At 42.6% G+C, this 21,213-nt stretch overlaps 1 protein-coding gene across 1 annotated transcript in view; it reads right to left on the minus strand.

Annotated features, from left to right (window-relative positions):
- The window catches only part of IMPG1 (interphotoreceptor matrix proteoglycan 1), an 81,000-nt gene that overhangs the window by 53,676 nt on the left and 6,111 nt on the right, over positions 1–21,213 (minus strand). Inside the window, 4 exon segments of the mRNA XM_032215184.1 lie at positions 2,983–3,077; positions 4,231–4,298; positions 9,506–9,534; positions 9,739–9,905. Of these exon segments, the coding sequence (XP_032071075.1) occupies positions 2,983–3,077; positions 4,231–4,298; positions 9,506–9,534; positions 9,739–9,905 (359 nt within the window).

The raw sequence follows: 21,213 nt of genomic DNA on the forward strand, positions 1-21,213 counted from the left end.
AGGTTTAGGGTTAGGTTTAGGGCTAGGTTAAGGGTGAGGGTTAAGTTTAGGGTTAGGTTAAGGGTTAGGTTTAGGGTTAGGTTAAGGGTTAGGATTAGGTTTAGGGTTAGGTTAAGGGTTAGGTTTAGGGTTAGGTTTAGGGTTAGGTTTAGGGTTAGGTTTAGGGGGGTTAGGTTTAGGTTTAGGGGTTAATTTTAGGTTTAGGGTTTACAGCGTGCTTCTGTCTCCACACTGTTGTCGCCCTGTTGATGACGTCAGCGACACAGTTCAGTTGGGCGCGGTTTAGTCGAGCGCGGTTTTGTGGTGGAACTGCCTGGAACAAATAGTGTATTAGATAACACATAGAGTAGGGGTATCAAACTCGTAGGGTGGATGCATCATGCGCTGGCCATGCCCAGCCCCATTTTAGCAAAGGGGGAAAAAGTTATGATACATCACATGACAAACAACATGATCCTGTGAGTTTGAACCCCTGGTCTAGAGCCTCCATTGTCCAAGGCTTAGGAATGGGGACAGTTAGAAACCAATGCAACTGTTAGATCATTACTAAAATGTTTATTAGATAATATTTCTTACATATCCCACCTTTCACCTTAGTGAAATTATATAAATCTTTCTGAATTCTATTGTTTGAAGTTCCTAGGCATTTTCTGGCCAGGATCCCTTCTCTTGAAGTGCTTCAATAAAAGGAAGCAAATTCTGCATCTTGTGTTCTTCATTGGCTTCGGCTCCAGGCTCAGACCCAAATTGGGGACAACCCGTACACAACTGATAGTCTTCCTAATGTTATTCCCATCAGTCCAGAGATGGGTTCCTACCAGTTCGCACCTATTCGGTAGAACCGGTTTGTCAAATCTACCGAACCGGTTAGAAGAGATTCCACCAGTGGACCTGGAAAGCAGGCCACACCTACAGAAGAGGTTCCAAATTTTTTTGAAACCCACCACTGGTCCTTGGATATGATTATTCTACACTATCATGCTCATATTTATAAAACTCAGTGCCTCTGTGAAAGGTAAGGATGACTACTGCGTTTGTGGTGCAATCAGACCATTGCATGTGTTGAAGTTGTTTTAACGCAAACCAAAGATGCCTTTTAAAAAACAAGTTTACCTCATATTCTTATGGATGCCAGTGCTGTGTGTGAGGTAATTTAAGGTGGTTCTGACAAGTGTTGTCGGCATCTTCATATCCGGTCACATGGGCGGCAAGCCACTCCCATCCGGTCACATGGGCGGCAAGCCACTCCCACAAAGGAAGCCACACCCACAGAGTAGGTTCGAACAATTTTTGAAACCCACCACTGCATCAGACTATTTAGAAGCTCCTACATATTCTCTTTCTACCCGTGGCTTCCTGTTCTTTATGGTTTTTTTAATTAGCTAATGCAAAAAAAACACAACCCAACCTTTTACCAGGGTTTAAATGTAAAGCACATCTGAATGGATTCAGGAGAGCATGATAGTAAGGCTATCTCCACCATTGGATCTGCTGCCTCCCTCCAAAGTAGGAAAACGCAGCCAGCCGTTCTTGCCTTCCCTGGGTATTTATTATCAGTTGGTACTTTTGTTCTCCAACACTTTCTTATTATAGCAAAAAGGCCCAAAGAAGGAAAACACCTTCGGTTATTGCTAATTGAAACATAAAATCTACTCTCAGGGAGACTGCAACGCAAGAAAGGCATCCAGCAAAACTCTGTTTAATGTTAAGGGGATTGAAGTAATTCACTTATTGGAGTTAGAAGGAATTATTCAAACATACAGTAGGTACAATTCTGATATCATGGGGATCTCTTGTATTATTGAAGGTGCTAGTTACAATATGGCTCCAAGCATATGACATCTGTTTGGAATAAATCTCTAAAGGGACTGGGTAGAGAGAGCAAAATAAAAGCTGAGATGCTAATCAAGGGAATAGCTTTCACTTTCCAGGCAGCAAAGGGAGATATGAGAGGCTTAGAAGAGAGTTAAATACCATAAGGGAGGAAATATAAGCACTAAAGCTAGAGAAGAAAGACCATGGAAATGCTTAGTTGGTTTGTAGGAGAATTAGACTTGAGATCTTTCATTTGTACTACGTAGAAAAGAAGTGAGTTATATAATAAGGATGAAAAAATGCTTTATTTGGACATTGGTACAGTACTTCAATGTCTGTCAGTTTCTCAGGCATAGGCAACCAACATTATTCACAATTAGCTGAGAGGAGATACCCTAATTTATATGACCATTCTAAGCAGGGGTGGGCTGCAATGGGGTTTGCCCGGGTTCAGGAGAAACTAGCTAATGTTATGGCTGGTTCGGAGAACCTCCAAAGAGCCAAGGTGGCGCAGTGGTTAAATGCAGCACTGCAGGCTACTTCAGCTGACTGCAGTTCTGCAGTTCGGCTGTTCAAAGCTCACCGGCTCAGGGTTGACTCAGCCTTCCATCCTTCCGAGGTGGGTAAAATGAGGACCCGGATTGTTGTTGGGGGCAATATGCTGACTCTGTAAACCGCTTAGAGAGGGCTGAAAGCTGTATGAAGCGGTATATAAGTCTAACTGCTATTGCTATTGCTAAATCCCACCCCTGACTGGCCCCAACCACCCCTCCACTCCCAGAGTCTGGGGAAGGCAAAAACACCCCCCCCCCCGCCGTGGTGCAGGAGGCCAACTAGCCATGCCCACCCAGTAACTGGGCAGAAAACTCATTGCTGAAAATTTTGAAGCCCACCCCTGATTCTAAGTGAAGTAAATAAGAGGAAAAATAAGTACTAGTCATGAACTAGATCAGGGGTCACCAAACGTGGAAACTTTTGAGCGTTGTGGACTTCAATTCCCAGAATTCCTCGGTAAGCAGGCTAAGGAATTCTGGGAATTGAAGTCCATGAGTCTTAAAATTGCCAAGTTTGGAAACTTCTGAGCTAGATCACCTCGTGAATTAGTCTTGTCAATGGGGAAAATGAAGTGCAACCTTTTAAGTAGAGAGAATGCTATTGACTCCTCACCTTTCCTGGCGTTTTGGTGTCATTGACAATCTCATTCCCAAGGGTATCTGTAGAGATCATTGGGAAGCAGAAATTTTAAAAAAAGGATTAAGGAACTCTACCAATGTATGGCTTTCTACTCAATATTATGAGAATTCAGAGCAAAAATAATACAACTGAGTTGTTTCTTTTTGAAAATAAATTACAAACCAAAGCATCAATTTGGGTCTTGTTCTACATATAGTTCTAGTACCTGTATTTGTGAAAAAGCTGTAATCTTATGCACACATCCAGACCCCACTGGATTTATTGAGAGCTCACTACATACATGGATTAAATGTTAAGAGCTAAACTGTATACGATCCCTTTAAGTTTTTTTTTAATGGGTATGTTCAAGGAAGGTGTAAAATTTCTGACTTAGTACTGGAAAGTTCTACTAAACTCTGGAATTTGCTGTTCCCCATATTCTAGAGAAAGATCAGCATTTCTCAGAAGCAAAGGCCTTCTGAGGAAAAAAAAACACATTTATGCAGTTACTAACTACATCAGGAGTGTCATGATTTTAGATACATTTTCTGTGATATGGGGAAGAATATTTAATCAACCCATTCAGCTATTCACTTGTACAGTAACTAATGAAAACAAACCTCTATTAACTTGTTATTTAATTCTATGCAAAAGGATTCTTCGTTGCAAATTTATTTTTTTGATTGCTTTGCCAGATTTTCTGCACCAAGGAAGCATGATAAATATCACACAGTTAAAATGTTGCAGTTTAAGTGTTTAAAATATTTATCAAACCAAGCTTACAATAAAAAGCCATTCCATTCCATTATATTTCACTTGAACTATTTACTCTATTTCAATCAGTGATGGGTTCTGGATCCTGTTGCAACTGGTACGTTGCAATGGGGCCCAGCGTCCCCCACATTCATGCACGTACGACGCGCATGCGTCCTTACCTCCATGATGCCTCTGCGATGCTCCAGTTACTCTGCAGAGAATCACGCAGGAGCCATATGGTCCGTGTGCGTGCATGGAAGTGCGGAAGAGCTCAAATACAGGTAAGGAGCTCAGGCGGGTCCTCCAGAGCATAGTACCAGAACGGTACCCAGTGCTCCCGGCACACACTGGTACGCCCGTACCTGGGCGTACCACCTGCAACCCACCACTGATTTCCATACTCTGAATTACATGCTCAAACAATAACAAGCTTGAACTATATATCATAAACTGGTAGACTCACATAGCATGCATGCTTAGTGTTACCTGTAACAACAGAAGGCTGTTCCTCAGGTTTTTTGCCACCTGATTTTTCTGGAGAAATGTCCTCTTTTCTGGAAAAAAAAAAGGTAATAAGCAAAACTATCAAAATGAGAGGAGCAGGTATTCATTTCGTTCCAGTTAAAGCCACATTCTGTCTAAAGACACGCTTTTGCAAATTAAAAATAAAGACTCAGAGCAAAATAGGCGCACGTTGTATTTTCTATAATTTAGCTCTCCAATATGCTCATGGAGCTCCTGATGAATGAAACCTGCCAAGATAACACTGTCTGGCATAAATCCTTATGGCAACTCTCATCAGATGAGCAGCAAATATTCATCAAAAATGTATTCATCATTATCAATAAAGAAAATTAAGCTCAGGCAGTGCATCTTTAGCAAAAACTCTGAGTAAGGAGAGCTTTTCCCAAAGAAGAAACTATATGCCTCAATTATTTGGGAACCAGCTATTTGTGTTTACTAATCATATCCTAATCCATAGAGTCCACTGATTTCTATTGCCTAATAAGTACTAGGGGGCATAATGGCTCAGTGGTTAAAGCTGGGATTGGTAACTTAAACACTCAAAAAGCCATTTGGATTGTTTCCCACAGAAAAGAAAACGCTGGGACCAGAGGTAGGTTTCTACCAGTTCGCACCAGTTTGGTTCCTCAAATCTACCGAACCGGTTAGAAGAGGTTCCACCAGTGGACCCGGAAAGCGGGCCACACCTACAGAAGAGGTTCCAAATTTTTTTGAAACCCACCACTGACACACACACACACACACACACACACACACACAGAAACTCACCACTGACACACACACACACAGACACTGTATAATCCAGAGGGACACACACAGAGAGAGAGACAGAGAGACAGACAGACAGACAGACTGACTCACACAGAGAGAAAAAGAGAAAGAGAAAGAGAAAGAAAGGAAGAAAGGAAAAAAGAAAAAAGAAAGAAAAAGTGAGAGAGAGATAAAAGGAAAAAAGGAAAAAGGGACAGAGAGACAAAAAGAAGGAAAGAGAGAGAGAGAGAGAGAGAGAGCACATGGCCGGCAAGCCACTCCCACCAGGTCACATGCCTGGCAAGCCACTCCCACAAAGGAGGCCACACCCATAGAGTAGGTTCGAAATTTTTTTTGAAACCCACCACTGATTGGGACACACTGGGAGCCTTTCCCGTGCCTGACTATTTCCTGAGTGGCCATAGAACTAACACGTGTAGTTGAATTAAACCTTCTGTTTTCTTCTGCAACTTTTCTTTTCTTGGATTTATCTATAGTTGGCCTACCGGGGGTCAAAAGGCTCAATAAATCACCTGCCAGCAAGTATCACCCATTGGCAGTTGTGATGCATAATTTGAGCGACAGGAAGCCGCAGCAGAGGGATGAAAGAGCCACATGCTGCTCCAGACCGGAAATGTGACAGCTGGGTTTGAGACCAGAGAACTGCATGACAGGGTGAGTTCCCGTTACTTGCCCCAGCTCCTCTCCACCTCTTATTTTGGAATACAATATTACACAAGAAGAAACTTTATTTACTTAAAAATCCTGGAACACTTGATCTAGATTATAAAAACCAGAGGACTTCAAGGAGGCAGGGAAAAGGCACAGAACAATCTAACTCTCTGCTACCATCCCATAATCTGCAGGATATTTGTAGCCCACATCTGCTAGAGCTCCTTAGTTCACATAAGGAAACTACTTTGTTAAAAAAAATGCGAATACATAATATGTAGACGGCCTCAGAGCAAGTATTATAATTGGATGTATTGAAAATGTAGACAACACCAGAGTGTTTTATCACTTTGCATTTAAATAAATTGTATGTCAAAAATGGATATGAAATCAGAAGATGACAATTAAAAAAAAAATACACCCATAAGTTTACATTGTTCATTTATTTTGCATCATGAAACCACTTTGGACTATGAAAGTGATTCACTGTTAAATTAATCAATAGTAGCGAAGAGTTAGACTTCTTTCACAAATGACAGCCTTGGGTACCCATGCTGAGTAGACCTATCAATCTAAATGCATCCATCTGAGAATCAGAAGGGGTCTGATAGCACCTTTTCTGACAATTAAAAGGCCCATGCTTTCACGAGCTGCAGCTCTCTTCATCAGAAGCACAGAATAACCAGACTGATGTAAAATTTAAATTTTGGAAGGAAGACAAATGCAGGTGTAGGTTACATGTGAGCTAGATTACACATACCTTATCAATTAACGATAATAATATATTAAAAACATGTTGAGTTCATTGAGATTGCATGAAAAAATACTATATATGACTTCAGCAATTTCTCACTCATTGGTAAGATTGAAGTCCCACCCCTCCCCCACACTCAAAAAATCAATTTCTAAAAATAAAATAAAAATCAAATACCCCAGGAATATGGAAACATCTGACATTTGTCTTTGTTTTGAGTCTTGTGGTCAGGTTTGTCAACATTATATTTTTAAAGAAATATTTTCCCCCATTTATCTCCTGTATAATCCAGAGGGACATTAGTACCCTGTTTCCCTGAAAACAAGACCTCCCTGTATAATAAGCCCAATCGGGCTTTTGAGCACATGCACTAAAATAAGCCTTCCCCTGAAAATAAGCCGTCCCTATAAATATTGCAATGCAGCAGCAGCCATGAGGTGACCACACTCACCGCCTCCTGCATCTCAAAAATAATAAGCCCTCCCTGAAAATAATAGTTTTTTGGGGTAGGGAGTCAAAAGAAAATAAGATCCTGTCTTATTTTTGGAGAAACATGATAGCAGATGGTGGCATATATACAGGGGTGGGTTCCTGCCAGTTCTAACCTCTTCTGTAGAAGAGGTTCCACAAATCTGCTTCTGAGCCAACATTTTGGTTGCTAAGCAAGAGCGTTGTTAAGTAAGTTTCAGCACATTTTACAAGTTGGCCATGCCCACCCAGTCACATGACTGCCAAGCCACTCCCACTCGGTCACATGGCTGGCAAGCCACTCCTAGCCAGTCACATGGCTAGCAAGCCACTCCCACAAAGCAAGCCACACCCACAGAAGAGGTTCTAAAAAAATTTGAAACCAACCACTGCATAGATCACATTAGAAGAAGAACACCTAATCTTATGTGTGTAAATGTTAGGGCTTATGGTGGTGCTCTTGGGGCAGATGTGGGGGCAAGGCAGAAATAGGGATTTGTTGCAGGACCTGGTCCCCATATTAGCATCATTGGCCTGTTGTCTCTTGTTGCTTATGAAAATACACTTCAAACTGTATGCAGGTATCAGCCTGCCATCCAGTGCCTGAAAAAATGCAGTGTCACTGTCCTTTATAGGCTATCACATATTAATAATGAATTACTAGACTCCTGACTTTTTTTTAGCCCCATAGAGTAACATGTCTCTCCTCCCACATTATCTCAGACATGAGCACTTCTTCCTTCATGGCATGGGTTCTATACAAAAGGGTCATCTAAACTACTCCTTTTCTCTCAGAGCGAAATGTTTTATCTTTGAAATGAAGATAGGCTTTCAGATTTGTGAGGTTCTGTTAATGTAACCTTATAATAAAATAAGAATTAGCTCATTTGGTCATACTTTCCATCCAGACTAGCGTGCAAGGCTGACATCAATCTTGCAAGTCTGAAAGTCGCCCCCATTCGCGCCCCCATAGCCTAAGAAACTAGGGCGGGTACCTTCTTTTGACCCACCCACAATCTTTTCGCTTGCTAAAATGTCTCTATCTGACCATTCCCTTGGTCTCTTTCCCTGCTTTCCCAAGATTATTTCTATTTCTCTTATGCACTGAGGTTAAGGTGTTAGAATCATTGTGGGTTCCTAATGGTTCGGACCGGTTTGGCTGAACCGTTAGCAGTTGGCGCTCTGGGACGCTGGAACCAGCAGCGACCCAGGCCAGCAACGCTCCCAAACCGGTTCTCCCAGCAGCGCCATAAACGGCACCATCTTATTTTGCTTCTGCGCATGCATGCACACAACAATTTTTATTGTACTGTGTATGCGTGCGCGGCACGGTCATGAGCAAACCGGAAGTAGTGACTGCCGGAACCCACCCCTGGTTAGAATCATCAGTGCAATCAACAGGCATTTGGGTAAACATTGGCAGGCAGTGGAGGGGGGGGGGGGGGCTAGCAGGCTGTAGTCCATGGGCTGTGAAAAGTTGGACATGATTTAGTGACTGAACAATTAAGGGGAAGCTCTCCAGATAGAAGTAACGGCTGAAAGACAGAGGATGTCAGTGAGAACTGCAAGGTTACTACATTACTGTAACACGCTCTACATGGGGCTGCCCTTGAAGAGTGTTCGAAGACTTCAGTTAGTCCAGAACGCAGCTGCGCAAGCGATTGTGGGTGCACCCAGGTACACCCACGTCACACCTATCCTCCGCAAGCTGCACTGGCTACCCATTAGTCTCCGGACCCGCTTCAAGGTGCTGGTCGTCACCTATAAAGCCCTACATGGCATCGGACCTGGGTACCTGAGAGACTGCCTCCTGCCGATTACCTCCCATAGACCGATTAGATCTCACAGGTTAGGTCTCCTCTGGATTCCATCTGCCAGCCAATGTCGGCTGGCGACTCTCCCCGGGGGAGAGCCTTCTCTGTTGCAGCTCCAGCCCTCTGGAATGACCTCCCCGTGGAGATCCGGACCCTTACTACCCTCCTGGTCTTCCGCAAAGCCACCAAGTCCTGGCTGCTCCAGCAGGCCGGGGGGCTTGTGAAATATCCAGCCCCACGGAAACTGTGAATGTTGCATATTTTAAAGTGTTGTTTTGTTTATTTATCCCCTTCCCTTGTTTATTGTAAGCCGCCCGGGATCCTTCGGGAGTGGGCGGCATACAAGACCAATAAACTCAAACTCAAAACTCAAACTCAAGAAAGGAGACAGAGATAAGGATGTGGACCTCAGGGGGTTTTGGGGACGAGAGGTTTACGACTTCCAGCCGTTCGTCTTATGGGGTCAGCCATGCTAGTACAAATTTTTTAAGTGCTTGCATCTTAAAACTTGATACACAATTTTGGGCAAAATTTTGCATAGATTGATCAGATATGAGATTGATGACTTCAGATTTTTTTTGCAAACTGGATAGGATTGTAAAATAAATTCTTTATGAATGATCCTGATATGTTGACAGTCAAGAACAGGAATGAGAGGCAATTATATTTTTCTTCATTCTCCTTGACTGTCATCGAATAGATTTCAACATATTGACTAAGCACATATTTACTTTCACACACATATACACATGTGAAGTCTTCTGTTTTGAATACGTACCTATCCTGGAATGTTCTGTGCTTTACTCGCTGCAAAAAAAAAAATGTAAGAGAAAGAAGAGGATTATTTGGGAGCTAATTAACCAACAATTGGGAGATAACAATCTATTATCATGTCAGGCATGATTCAATTATTAGTTCAAGTCCTCATTTTCTTGCTCTTTTAATATTTTTATGCATTGCTACTACATATAGAAACTTCTACATAGTTAAAAAACAGATTTTAAGTCTTACCCTTTGAATTATCTCCAGGTGCTCTTGGGAATTACTAAAATTTTTGCCAATGTCAAATATATAGAAAGTTTCTCTCTGACAAGATGTCACCCAGTTCTGGTATTCGGTTGTACCGGGAATCCGATCCAAAAAGATCTGGAAAGCTTCCCATACTGCTTCCTGGCAAACTGAAGGGGACACAGTAAGAACACAAGCGCTTTACAGAAAGTCTTTTGCCAGATTTGATCACAGTCATGCAAGTTGTTCCCTTCGATATTTATCTTAAGAATGATCATTCTTTGCTTTATTTCATTATAAGAAAGAAAAGCAACTTTATTTTCATATTGATGGAGGATTGAATAATTAGCAGGATCTTTTTCTTTCTTTTTTTGCTTTCATTCACAACAAATAATTCATTATTGTCCCAGGTAACAAGACTTATCATAGATACATGCAAAGGGATTTCCTTCAGTGGAGTTGTTTGCATTGCAGAGACAGCAGGATTTACTTGGCTGAAGGAAAGAAGCCACTTGTATTTGTTTCAATAATGCAGCAATCCAGTTCTTAAACTGTTTTGTGCCAGGATTGGGCTCTATCTAACAAAATGAAATTCAATGGTGAAAAGAGTAAGGTTCTACATTTAGGCAAGAAAAACGAAATGCACAGGTACAGCATAGGTGGTACCTTGCTAAACAGTAGTAACTGTGAGAGGGATCTTGGAGTCCTAGTGGACAACCATTTAAATATGAGCCAGCAGTGTGCAGCAGCTGCCAAAAAAGCCAACACAGTTCTAGGCTACATAAACGGAGGGATAGAATCAAGATCACGTGAAGTGTTAATACCACTTTATAATCCCTTGGTAAGGCCACACTTGGAATACCGCATCCAGTTTTTGTCGCCACGATGTAAAAAAAGATGTGCAGACTCTAGAAAGAGTGCAGAGAAGCGCAACAAAGATGATCAGGGGACTGGAGACTAAAACATATGAAGAACAGTAGCTGGAACTGGGTATGTCTAGTTTAATGAAAAGAAGGACCAGGGGAGACATGATAGCAGTGTTCCAATATTTTTTTTTGTTGCCACAAAAAAAGAGGGAATCAAGCTATTCTCCAAGGAACCTGAGGGTAGAAGCAATGGATGGAAACAAATCAAGGAGAGAAGCAGCTTAGAACTGAGGAGAAATTTCCTGAACAATTGATCAGTGGAATAACTTGCCTCCAGAAGTTGTGAATGCTCCAACACTGGAAGTTGTAAAGTAGATGTTGGATAATCATTTGTCTGAAGTAGTTTAGGGTTTCCTGCCTAACCAGGGGTTGGACTAGAGGACCTCTAAGGTCCCTTCCAAATCTATTACTCTATTATGAAAGGCCTCAGCACTGGCCAAAGTGGTTCAGATTCAATGGCCTCTAACATGTCACCCAAACATGACAAGCATGCTATTTTTTTTTTACTAACATTCCCTTTATTACAAGTGCCAGCAATCCTGGCAGAGTCTCTCTCTCTCTCACACACACAAAGCAGGCTAACAAAGTCTCTATGCCTGTGGAAATTGAAGCTTGTTCCCTTTCCCACTGAAATAGCTCCAATCCACCAGGAGTTTCTCTTTCACCACATTCCAGTGGTGGGTTTCAGGCGGTATGCCCCGGTACGGGCATACTGGAGCCTGCCTGGACTAACAGGTACTGCTCTGCTCCAGTGCTCCAGAGGGCCCACCTGCCCGCCCATGCTCCTTACCTGTCTTTAAAGTCTTTGGTGCTTCCATGCATGCACATGGCGCATACAGCGCCTACGTGATGCTGTCGCGGAAGCTAGCAGGGGTGTCCCTGGACGGCAAGACGCATGTGCACACTGTGCACGGGCGCATGTCTATGTGGACAAAGCCAGGCCCGTTCCAACTGTACCGGTTGGAATGGGATCCGGAACCCACCACTGCCACATTCGTAATGGAAGTCCTGGAAAGTGCACTCATTCTTTTTCCAGCAGTGGAGACACACACACATGCACACTCTCCAAAGCTGCAACCGATTCTCAGTGCCACAGATTCCAAGAAAGAATTCCGATACTGTTCCAGACAGGATCCATAAATATGGACTATCAGTGGCTGACCAACAGGGAGATGAATAGTTGTCTCCCACACCTATTCATCTCCCCCCCCCTCTGCCTTTTATCCTCAGAGCTAGGATGGAGCTTAGCTAGCAGTGGTGGCTCTTCCATCCCGAGGACCAGCCCATAGTTTCCAGCTGCTCTCCTCTCCTCTGCCTTCTGCACATCGGCATGTCAGGCACGGGACTGAGATGTTCCTTCTCTTCCTCATCAGTCACCTCTGGAACTGTGGGCTGTTGACTCTCCAACTGGGGGCTCTCTGTCTCTATCTCTGACAACTCAGTTTCTTCTTCCCCCTCAGAGATCTCAGGTTACCTTGATGCTGACTCCGACACCTCCTCCTCCTCCTCTGATTTGGCTGTGGGAGGGGCCAGCGACTGACAGGCCACATCGCTAAATTGCCTGCAGCATGTGCTAGAGCTATTCTTCCTGGGAGATGCTGATGGTCAACCTTGAAGACAGCACTTAGCAATAGCACTTAGACTTATATGCTGCTTTACATTGCTTTGCAGCCTTCTCTAAGTTTACAGAGTCAGCATGTTGCCCCAACAATCGGAGTCCTCATTTTACTGACTTTGGAAGAATGGAAGGCTGAGTCAACTTTGAGCTGGTTAGACTGGAACTGCCAAACTGCTGGCAGCCGGTGATCAGCAGAAGTGGCTTGCAGTACTGCATTCTAACCACTGCACCACCATTACGCCATGCTCCAGGCAGACTGATTTCAGCCCACACTATGAACAACCCAGCAGGGTTTCCTAACCTTTGGTTGAGAATCTTGTTGGCAAACACAGAGGAAAGAGGTTGGAAGGAGCTCCAAAGGAGAACCTTGTGAAAACAACACGGTTGCTTTTGCTTCACTTTCAGAAGAGAATTTTGGGGTCTTAAAGTTGCCAAAATTGGAAGCCTCTAGCCTAGACTAATCCCTGCAGTTTTCTTGCCAAGGTTTCAGAAATGGGTTCAGATAGAAGAACTGGCCTAAGGCCATCCAGCTGGTTTTGTGCCTAACGCAGGTCTATAACTCACCTGGTGAGTTTCCAACTTGGTGCCTTAAACACTATACCAAGGGGGGGGGGATAAAAAACCCACCCAAATTGACTATTGTTCTCTTAATCTGACATACAGAAAAATTGACAAAAGAACTACTATTTGCTATAGGGCAGAAAACTACTATTAGAAACAATCCTTTGTTATTGCCATACTGATTGCATTTGTTGCAAAGTATGATCAGTGGAAAGGTGGGTTCCTACCAGTTCGCACCTATTCGGTAGAACCGGTTCGTCAAATCTACCGAACCAGTTAGAAGAGGTCCCACCAGTGGACCCGGAAAACAGGCCACACCTACAGAAGAGGGTTCCAAAATTTTTTGAAACCCACCACTGGTCCTTGGATATGATTATTCTACACTATCATGCTCATATTTATAAAACTCAGTGCCTCTGTGAAAGGTAAGGATGACTACTGTGTTTGTGGTGCAATCAGAACATTGCGTGTGTTGAAGTTGTTTTAACGCAAACCAAAGATGCCTTTTAAAAAACAAGTTTACATCATATTCTTATGCATGCCAGTGCTGTGTGTGAGGTAATTTAAGGTGGTTCTAACAAGTGTCCGGTCACATGGGCGGCAAGCCACTCCCATCCGGTCACATGGGCGGCAAGCCACTCCCACAAAGGAGGCCACACCCACAAAGTAGGTTAGAATAATTTTTGAAACCCACCATTGGATCAGTGGATAAGGCTACATGGTTGATTTGTAAATCTCTGGCTAATGTGCTGTATTGGTGAGCTTTAAAAAGGGAGGGGAAAAACAAACAAACTAGAAATGGACAAATCATACATATTTTGCTCCTCCATAAGACTGGTTCTGCTTTGTTTCCATATTGTTCAACAAGGCATAATTTATAAAGTGTGGCCTAGCATCAACTGTGAATAGAAAGGTTATGTAAAAAGAGCCCATTCTTAGTTCCATGCATGGTTTCTCTTTTATTTCTCTCAGTTAATTTCCACAGAAAGTCTGCTTTCATTTAAGCAGAATCCCCATGAAAACAGCTTCCCCCTTGTGTCTATTTGCACTAATTGGTTGAAAATTTAACTGATCTTTCCTGGGGATGAATAACTAAACAGAATACCAAGGCAGTAGCTATGATGGGGCATAATATCCCTTATGGCTCTGGGCAGCTGCTGGCTTCTGCCTTCTCATTTGGGTAAATAGTACCAAGAAGATACAAATGCACAAAGCTAATAAGGCTGGGAAAAGGTTTATGAACCAGCACACAGCAGGCTAAAATCTCATGCCTGTAAGGAAGAGGCCTGACAGTTTCTTCTGCAGACTCTTGTTAGTAGTCTTATGCAATTAACACAACAAACACAGCAAGAAGGGCTAACATGCACACAAATATTTGGGAGCCTGCTGCTCGAAACTGAAAGTGTGTGAGTCAGGCCACAGAAGCCCATTAATCTGTCCCTAACAAATAAAAGCCATACATTTTGCTTGTATCGCAGAAACCAGCTTGAATTGGTTGAAAAGGAGAGCAGACCTCTTACAGATGATATGTATGCTGGAGATGAACGGAGACAAAAAACACATCGGCAAAGGAGATTGAACAAAATAAAATTGTAAAACGCTAAATTAGTATTATATTCGTAGTGCCTCCAATCAAATGCTTTTGGCCTTCCTAGGGTGGCTTAGATCTTATAAGCATTCTCACAATCTTTTTTTATGGCATTCTCTTATTAGGAGATGTTAAAATTACCCTAGGTGTCCATTGATGAAAGGAATAAATTGCTTAGCACTAACACATTTAAAAGCCAGGCTTGTGTAATGAAGCTAAGACTTTAATGTTTGGGATGCATCTATGTCCGAAACAAATTTTTTATAAAGCTGACAGAAGACAGAGTGGCTAGATGCTGGTGATACCAGCATGAGTTTACAGAAACCCAAGGAAGCAAGCTAATAGCAATAGCACTTAGGCTTATATACTGCTCCTTAGTGCTTTACTACACACTCTGAACAGTTTACCAATACCAGCATATTGTCCCTAACAATCTGGGTCCTCATTTTACCAACCTCAGAAGGATAGGATGAAAGGCTGAATCAACCTTGAGCTGGTCAGGCTTGAACTTCTGGCAGTCGGCAGAGCTGGTGTGCAATATAGCATTCTAGCCATTGCACCACCAGAGCTCCTGGTCAAGACTTAGACTTAGAATAACTTTATTGTCACTTTGAATCGGCATATATTGAAATGAAATTTCATTTCCTACAGCTCTCAAAGGGTCACCATCTCCAATCTATACTACATAAGCATGACAAAATAAATAAATAAATGCAAAATTATGCATATACCCACATATATTGTATGACACAGAGAAACAACACAGTCTAGTTCGGATGCATACATGTACATGGCGAAAAAAATAAATCTTGTGAATTTGCCAGATGAATGACATAGGGAACAAACCTGTTACAGAATCTGGAAGTCCTGCTAGAAATACTTTGAAACTTCCTCCCAGAGGGGAGCAAGAGAAACAGACCATAAAGTGGGTGTGTGGGGACTCTAACAATGCATTGAGCTCTAAACACATAGCGCTTATAAGCAGTATCCTGAATAATGGGAAGTGAGCTTTCTATAATCTTCTCAGCTGTCCTTACCACTCTCTGAAGGGACTTTCTATCTGAAGGACGGCTGCCAAACCAAACAGTGATACAGTGTGTTAAAATGCTTTCAATTGTTCCTCTGTGAAAAGTGGCCAGGACAGAAGGAGAAAGATGGGCTCTCCTCATCCAATGCAGGAAATGCAGACGCTGGTTTTCACACCAGGGTGACGTGTGGAGAGACCAGTTCAGATTGTTAGTTATCTGTTCTGTCCCCCCTTCTCCGCTCGTTAACAGACGATAGGCAGACAAACGTAAAAGGGAAGAACTTTATCAGTTCTCGGCTCAGACTGGCTGCGAGCCCAAAAATAAACATAAATCAAGTCTCTGACAAGAGGATAACAAAATACAAAATAAAACTCTTACAAAACAATTCACTTCTCCAAGTGTCTCCTTGAATCAGGGTTACAGAAAGCAAATCACTTCTCCCAGTGTCTCTCACAAACAAACCATGACCGATGAATGATGAACGAATGAATGAACGTTGACTCCTGCAACCAGGGCGTGGCACCATCCGTCCTTTTATCACCAGAAGACGCCACTAACGAGCCCCAGCTGCATTGTTAATCTTGCATCCCGACTCAACTCACAGCAAACTTATGCTGAATCACAACACTTATCTGCACCCCCACTAGATACTTAATACTGTTAACCAGACAGAGAATCCCAGTGAAATGATGGCTACTCAGTCACACAAAGTCAGAATAACAGCCCTGGAGTACCTCTGTTCCATTTCTTCCAAACTACCAGCTTTTAGTATTGAATCAGTGATCTCTAGAATATTTGTATGTAAGCCAGTCTTCCTTGGAGTATTGTTTTATTAATTATTGCACAGGGGTAACTGTGGGGGAGAGGTGTGTGTGTGTGTGAGGGGGGGAAAGGTCAAGATGGTGTCCAAAGGCATGATATCAAAGCCTTATCCCTTTTTAATGTGTGTTGTGTAAAGACTGTTAATGAGATTCACTAAGTAGCGGGATCTACCTATGGTAAAACATTGTGGCTGGAACGAAGTCTGGAGAAGGGCTACAACAGTATCATCCTTCTTGCAAAAAAGTAACCGAATCTTTGGCTTCCTAATTAATGCGCGTTAAAATGAATTTCCAAGAGTCTCAAAATGGAGGCAAATGAGGGCACAGCAGGGGAAAAATAGTGCCAGATGGTTAAAAACGGCGCATTCTAAACAAGGAAACATAAAACCCATTTTTTAAAATAATGCCTGACTTTTTTTCTTAAACTACACGAGGCAAAAAGATAAATAAATCTCACTTTGCAATTCCTTTCATTGCTCCATTAATTCCACCCCCCACAAAAAAATCACTTTTTCTTGTTACCTTTAGTTTTTCTTGCTTTGTAAATATATGATTTGTCTTTCATTTATCCTTGATACGTAGAATCTTATCAATTATGATCAAACCAGATTGAAAATCTTACAGAGAGGGAAGGGACAAACAAGAGGGAAAAAGGCCTTTTTAGATTCTTAACCCCTCTCATCCTCTTCCACAACTTCAAATAAACATGGCTTGTCACACTTTGGATGCTGATCCATGTTCCCACTTTCCAAGAGCCGAGGTGGCGCAGTGGTTAAATGCAGCACTGCAGGCTACTTCAGCTGACTGCAGTTCTGCAGTTCGGCTGTTCAAATCTTACCGGCTCAAGGTTGACTCAGCCTTCCATCCTTCCGAGGTGGGAAAAATGAGGACCCGGATTTTTGTTGGGGGCAATATGCTGACTCTGTAAACCGCTTAGAGAGGGCTGAAAGCCCTATGAAGCGGTATATAAGTCTAACTGCTATTGCTATTGCTATTTCCATGTCAATTGCCCCAAGCCCTAGGATAAAGCTCAACACCTTTTGGCCAACCATTCTGAATGGTTAGAAGAGCTTCCTGGCAGCCTTCTGACTTTTGCTTGGTGGATAGCAAAGACTATATTTTTTCTCATCAACAACAACCTTATCGTTATAGTCCGCTTATAATGTTTTTATTTGGCCAGGAACTCTGGCAAACTTGGAACACACTTATGTCTACCAATCTTTACCCATCTGGGCAAGAGTGGGAGTACAGCAGGGGTGGGTTCCTGCCAGTTCTAACCTCTTCTATAGAAGAGGTTCCACAAATCTAACGTGCTGTTTAGAACCGGTTCCAGCTCCCTCCCCCTGCCCGTCCGCACCACGCTTGCCCCACCCACCGCTCACTGATTGGCTGGCTCAGCAATCATCCCGCCCGCCTCTAAGTGTCCTATGTAAACCTTAAAGTCTTAAAGCTGTCAAGTTTGAACATCCCTGGGATTTTTTCCCCAAAAGGGTTAAGGGTGCACAGGTATCCAAAATGATCTACCCTGAACCAGACTGAAGACTAGTCCTACTTTCCTTCCAAATAAGAGGAGCACAGTATAGTCAGAAAAACTTCCTAAGGAACAGAGAGGACTCTGATCTTCCATGCTTACCATTAGTAAACTGTGCAGACAATATTGATTAAGAATCAAAGCCGCAATCAATAACAAGCTGCTGCAAGGGTGATAAAGATCCAGACCTTCTCCCCTATCCTGTATCTCTAGGTTTATGTCTATGACTATCTCTATCTCTTTCTTTTTACCTCTCTCTCTATTTCTCTAATCTATCTATCTATCTATCTATCTATCTATCTATCTATCTATCTATCTATCTATCTATCATCTCTCTCTCTCTCTCCCTCCCTCCCTCCCTCCAATCATCCCTCCATCCAATCATCCCTCCATCCAATCATCCATCCATCCATCCATCTCTATCTATCTATCTATCTATCTATCTATCTATCTATCTATCTATCTATCTATCTATCCCTCTCCCTCTCCCTCTCCCTCTCCCTCTCCCTCCCTCCAATCATCCCTCCATCCAATCATCCCTCCATCCAATCATCCATGCATCCATGCATGCATCCATCCATCCATCCATCCATAATCTATCATTCATTCATTCATTCATTCATTCATTCATTCATTCATTCATTCATTCATTCATTTATATAGCCCCAACTCAGAATGACTCTCAGAGGATGGCATAAGTTAAAAATGAAACAATAAACAAGGATTCTTAAATAACCATTAAAACCATTAATACATACATATAATAAAGCACAGGAGAAGGGTTTTTAAAAAATATAATAAAACAAAATAAAAGCCCTTATATTTAATAAAGCCACTTTGCAGGCTCCTTATTTCTAAGGGTTCTCCAGGACTGCTGGGGAAAAAAGGGCACCCATTTTTGGGAGATCTCTGGAAGGCTAATAGTGTTTGGGACAGTCCCACTTCAGCAGGGATGATGTTCCAAAGATGGGTGCTGCAGCAGAAAAAGCTCATCTCCTAAATCCGGTCTGATGGAACTTATTAATAGATGTGACCCATAAGTGGGCCCTCCTGCCTAATCCGATGATATGAGTAGACACAATTGGGAAGAGAAAGTGCCTGAAAAGATTGCCAATCTAACAGACATAGTTATAGTACATCATGACCCAGGGGAAAAAAATACCATGAATATTTCAGTGGTAAGGTTAGTATCCCCGGAGTTTGGAGTGAGATTTGAGAGTTATAAACAGGACAATGAGAAATGTAAGATAAGTTCAGAGAAATAATGGTATTGTGTGATGAAACCATGATGTGTGGCATATGATTGAGAACCCATTGAATAATTACTTTAGGACACATTTATCTGATACGACTAGAATGACTACTGTGGAGGGATGACCTTGGGGAAAGAAGGCATGAAGCATTAAGGCAATGTCAATTTTTAGTCCTAAGAAAGAAACTCAGTATAACTTCACTTTGATCTTGTCTGGTATAAGATGGGGCAGAGAGAAATTCTGATATACTTTCATGAGTCTATACCAGAGGTGATATTCTGCCAGTTCTGACAGATTCTGGAGAACCGATAGCAGAAATTTTGAGTAGTTCGGAGAACCGGCAAATAGGCTGGCCCCACCCCCGCTGCCTCCCTGCCTCCTAACCAATCTTCTTTTCTTGCCCTGATTAGGAGAACGGAGCTGGAAAGCAGGTTAGTGAGGTAGGGAGGGAATGAGGATTTTGCAGTATCCTTCTGCCACGCCCACCAAGCCACGCCCACAGAACCAGTAGTAAAAAAAAATGAAGCCTACCACTGTTCTATAGTTTTACTCTACACCAGGGGTGACAGACCAGATGCGTCATGCATAGACAATGCCCACTGCAGCTTTGCAAATGGAAAAAATGTTGCAATATGTCACCTGATGGCAATGTGACACAGCGAGTTTGACACCTGTACACTACAGCAATGGAGTGGTATTCCTGGAGTGTCTGTTTCTTGACCTGACCTACTTTCAAAGACAAACGGGACATCATTGCTGGCAAGATTCACCATTGACATGGATAGTGAAGGTGGGGGAAAAGCTTCCTTAGATGATATTGACTTAATCTCAGAATAATTTACGCAAAACCAATCAGCAGGCATAAGAAATATACACCTCTCCTCTTGTCATACTGATAGGCAAAAAGCACAGAGCAGCTGGATAATCTGAAATAGGATGTAATGCTGGGGAAACCATGCTACCCAATCAGAGGTGGGTTCCTACCAGTTCGCACCTATTTGGTAGAACCGGTTCGTCAAATCTACTGAACCAGTTAGAAGAAGTTCCACCAGTGGACCCAGAAAGCAGGCCACATCTACAGAAGGGGTTCCAAAATTTTTTTAAACCCACCACTGGTGGGTATGTAATGTCCCACAGTTATCTACACATTAATAATGATCTAATAATATTTCCTTAGGCATTTTAGGGACCTTTCCTTACATAATTGGTGTTTTCTTTCATACTTTTGGATTTCTAATTTCTGTTTCTGTTAGTTGGTAATTGCTAAAACCAATCCCACGTGAAAAAGTATTCAAAGCCTTCTTGATTTTAATTGTCAATTTATTTATTCCTGCACATTTTAATATTTATTCATTTACATATCTCTGTTTTTCCACTGTTGTGCAAACACAATTCCAGCAGCTGCTAATATGTGTAAAATTAAATATATATTATACTCCCTTTCAAATAGCCAACAAAATATTTCTGGTTTTAATTCCATATCTTGCTTTGTGATTGCTTCTAACCACTAACTTCTGAATAGCTACTTGGACGGACCTAAGTACTAATTCATAATTTCATATCCGGTCACATGGGCGGCAAGCCACTCCCATTCGGTCACATGGGCAGCAAGCCACTCCCATCCAGTCACATGGGTGGCAAGCCACTCCCACAAAGGAGGCCACACCCACAGAGTAGGTTCCAACAATTTTTGAAAGCCACCACTGTACCCAATAGAAACAAAGTTTCCTCTTTTTCTTTTCATAATTTTGAAGGGCTTCTTATGTTTTGGCAAAGCCACTCATTGAAAAGAACATCCTAGAACCATGATGGTGAACCTATGGCACGCGTGCCAGAGGTAGCACACAGAGACTTCTCTGTGGGCATGCATGCCATCTCCAGCTGGTCTTATGCTGGAGCACCAGAAATGTGAAGATCACCTGGTCTTCATGTTTCTGGCGCTCTGGTGCCTGTAAAGATCAGCTGTCTGGTGTGCATGCATGCCAGTGGTATTTTGCAGGCGGTATGCCCCGGTATGGGCATACCGGTGCCTGCCGGGAGCACCGGGTACTGTTCTGGTATAATGGCCAGAGGACCCGCCTGCCCGCCCTCCTTACCTTATTTGAACTCTTTGGTGCTTTCAGGCACGTGCACAGCGTGCATGGTGCCTGCG

This window comes from Thamnophis elegans, chromosome 4, assembly GCF_009769535.1.
Source record: "Thamnophis elegans isolate rThaEle1 chromosome 4, rThaEle1.pri, whole genome shotgun sequence".
Lineage (NCBI taxonomy): Eukaryota > Metazoa > Chordata > Lepidosauria > Squamata > Colubridae > Thamnophis > Thamnophis elegans.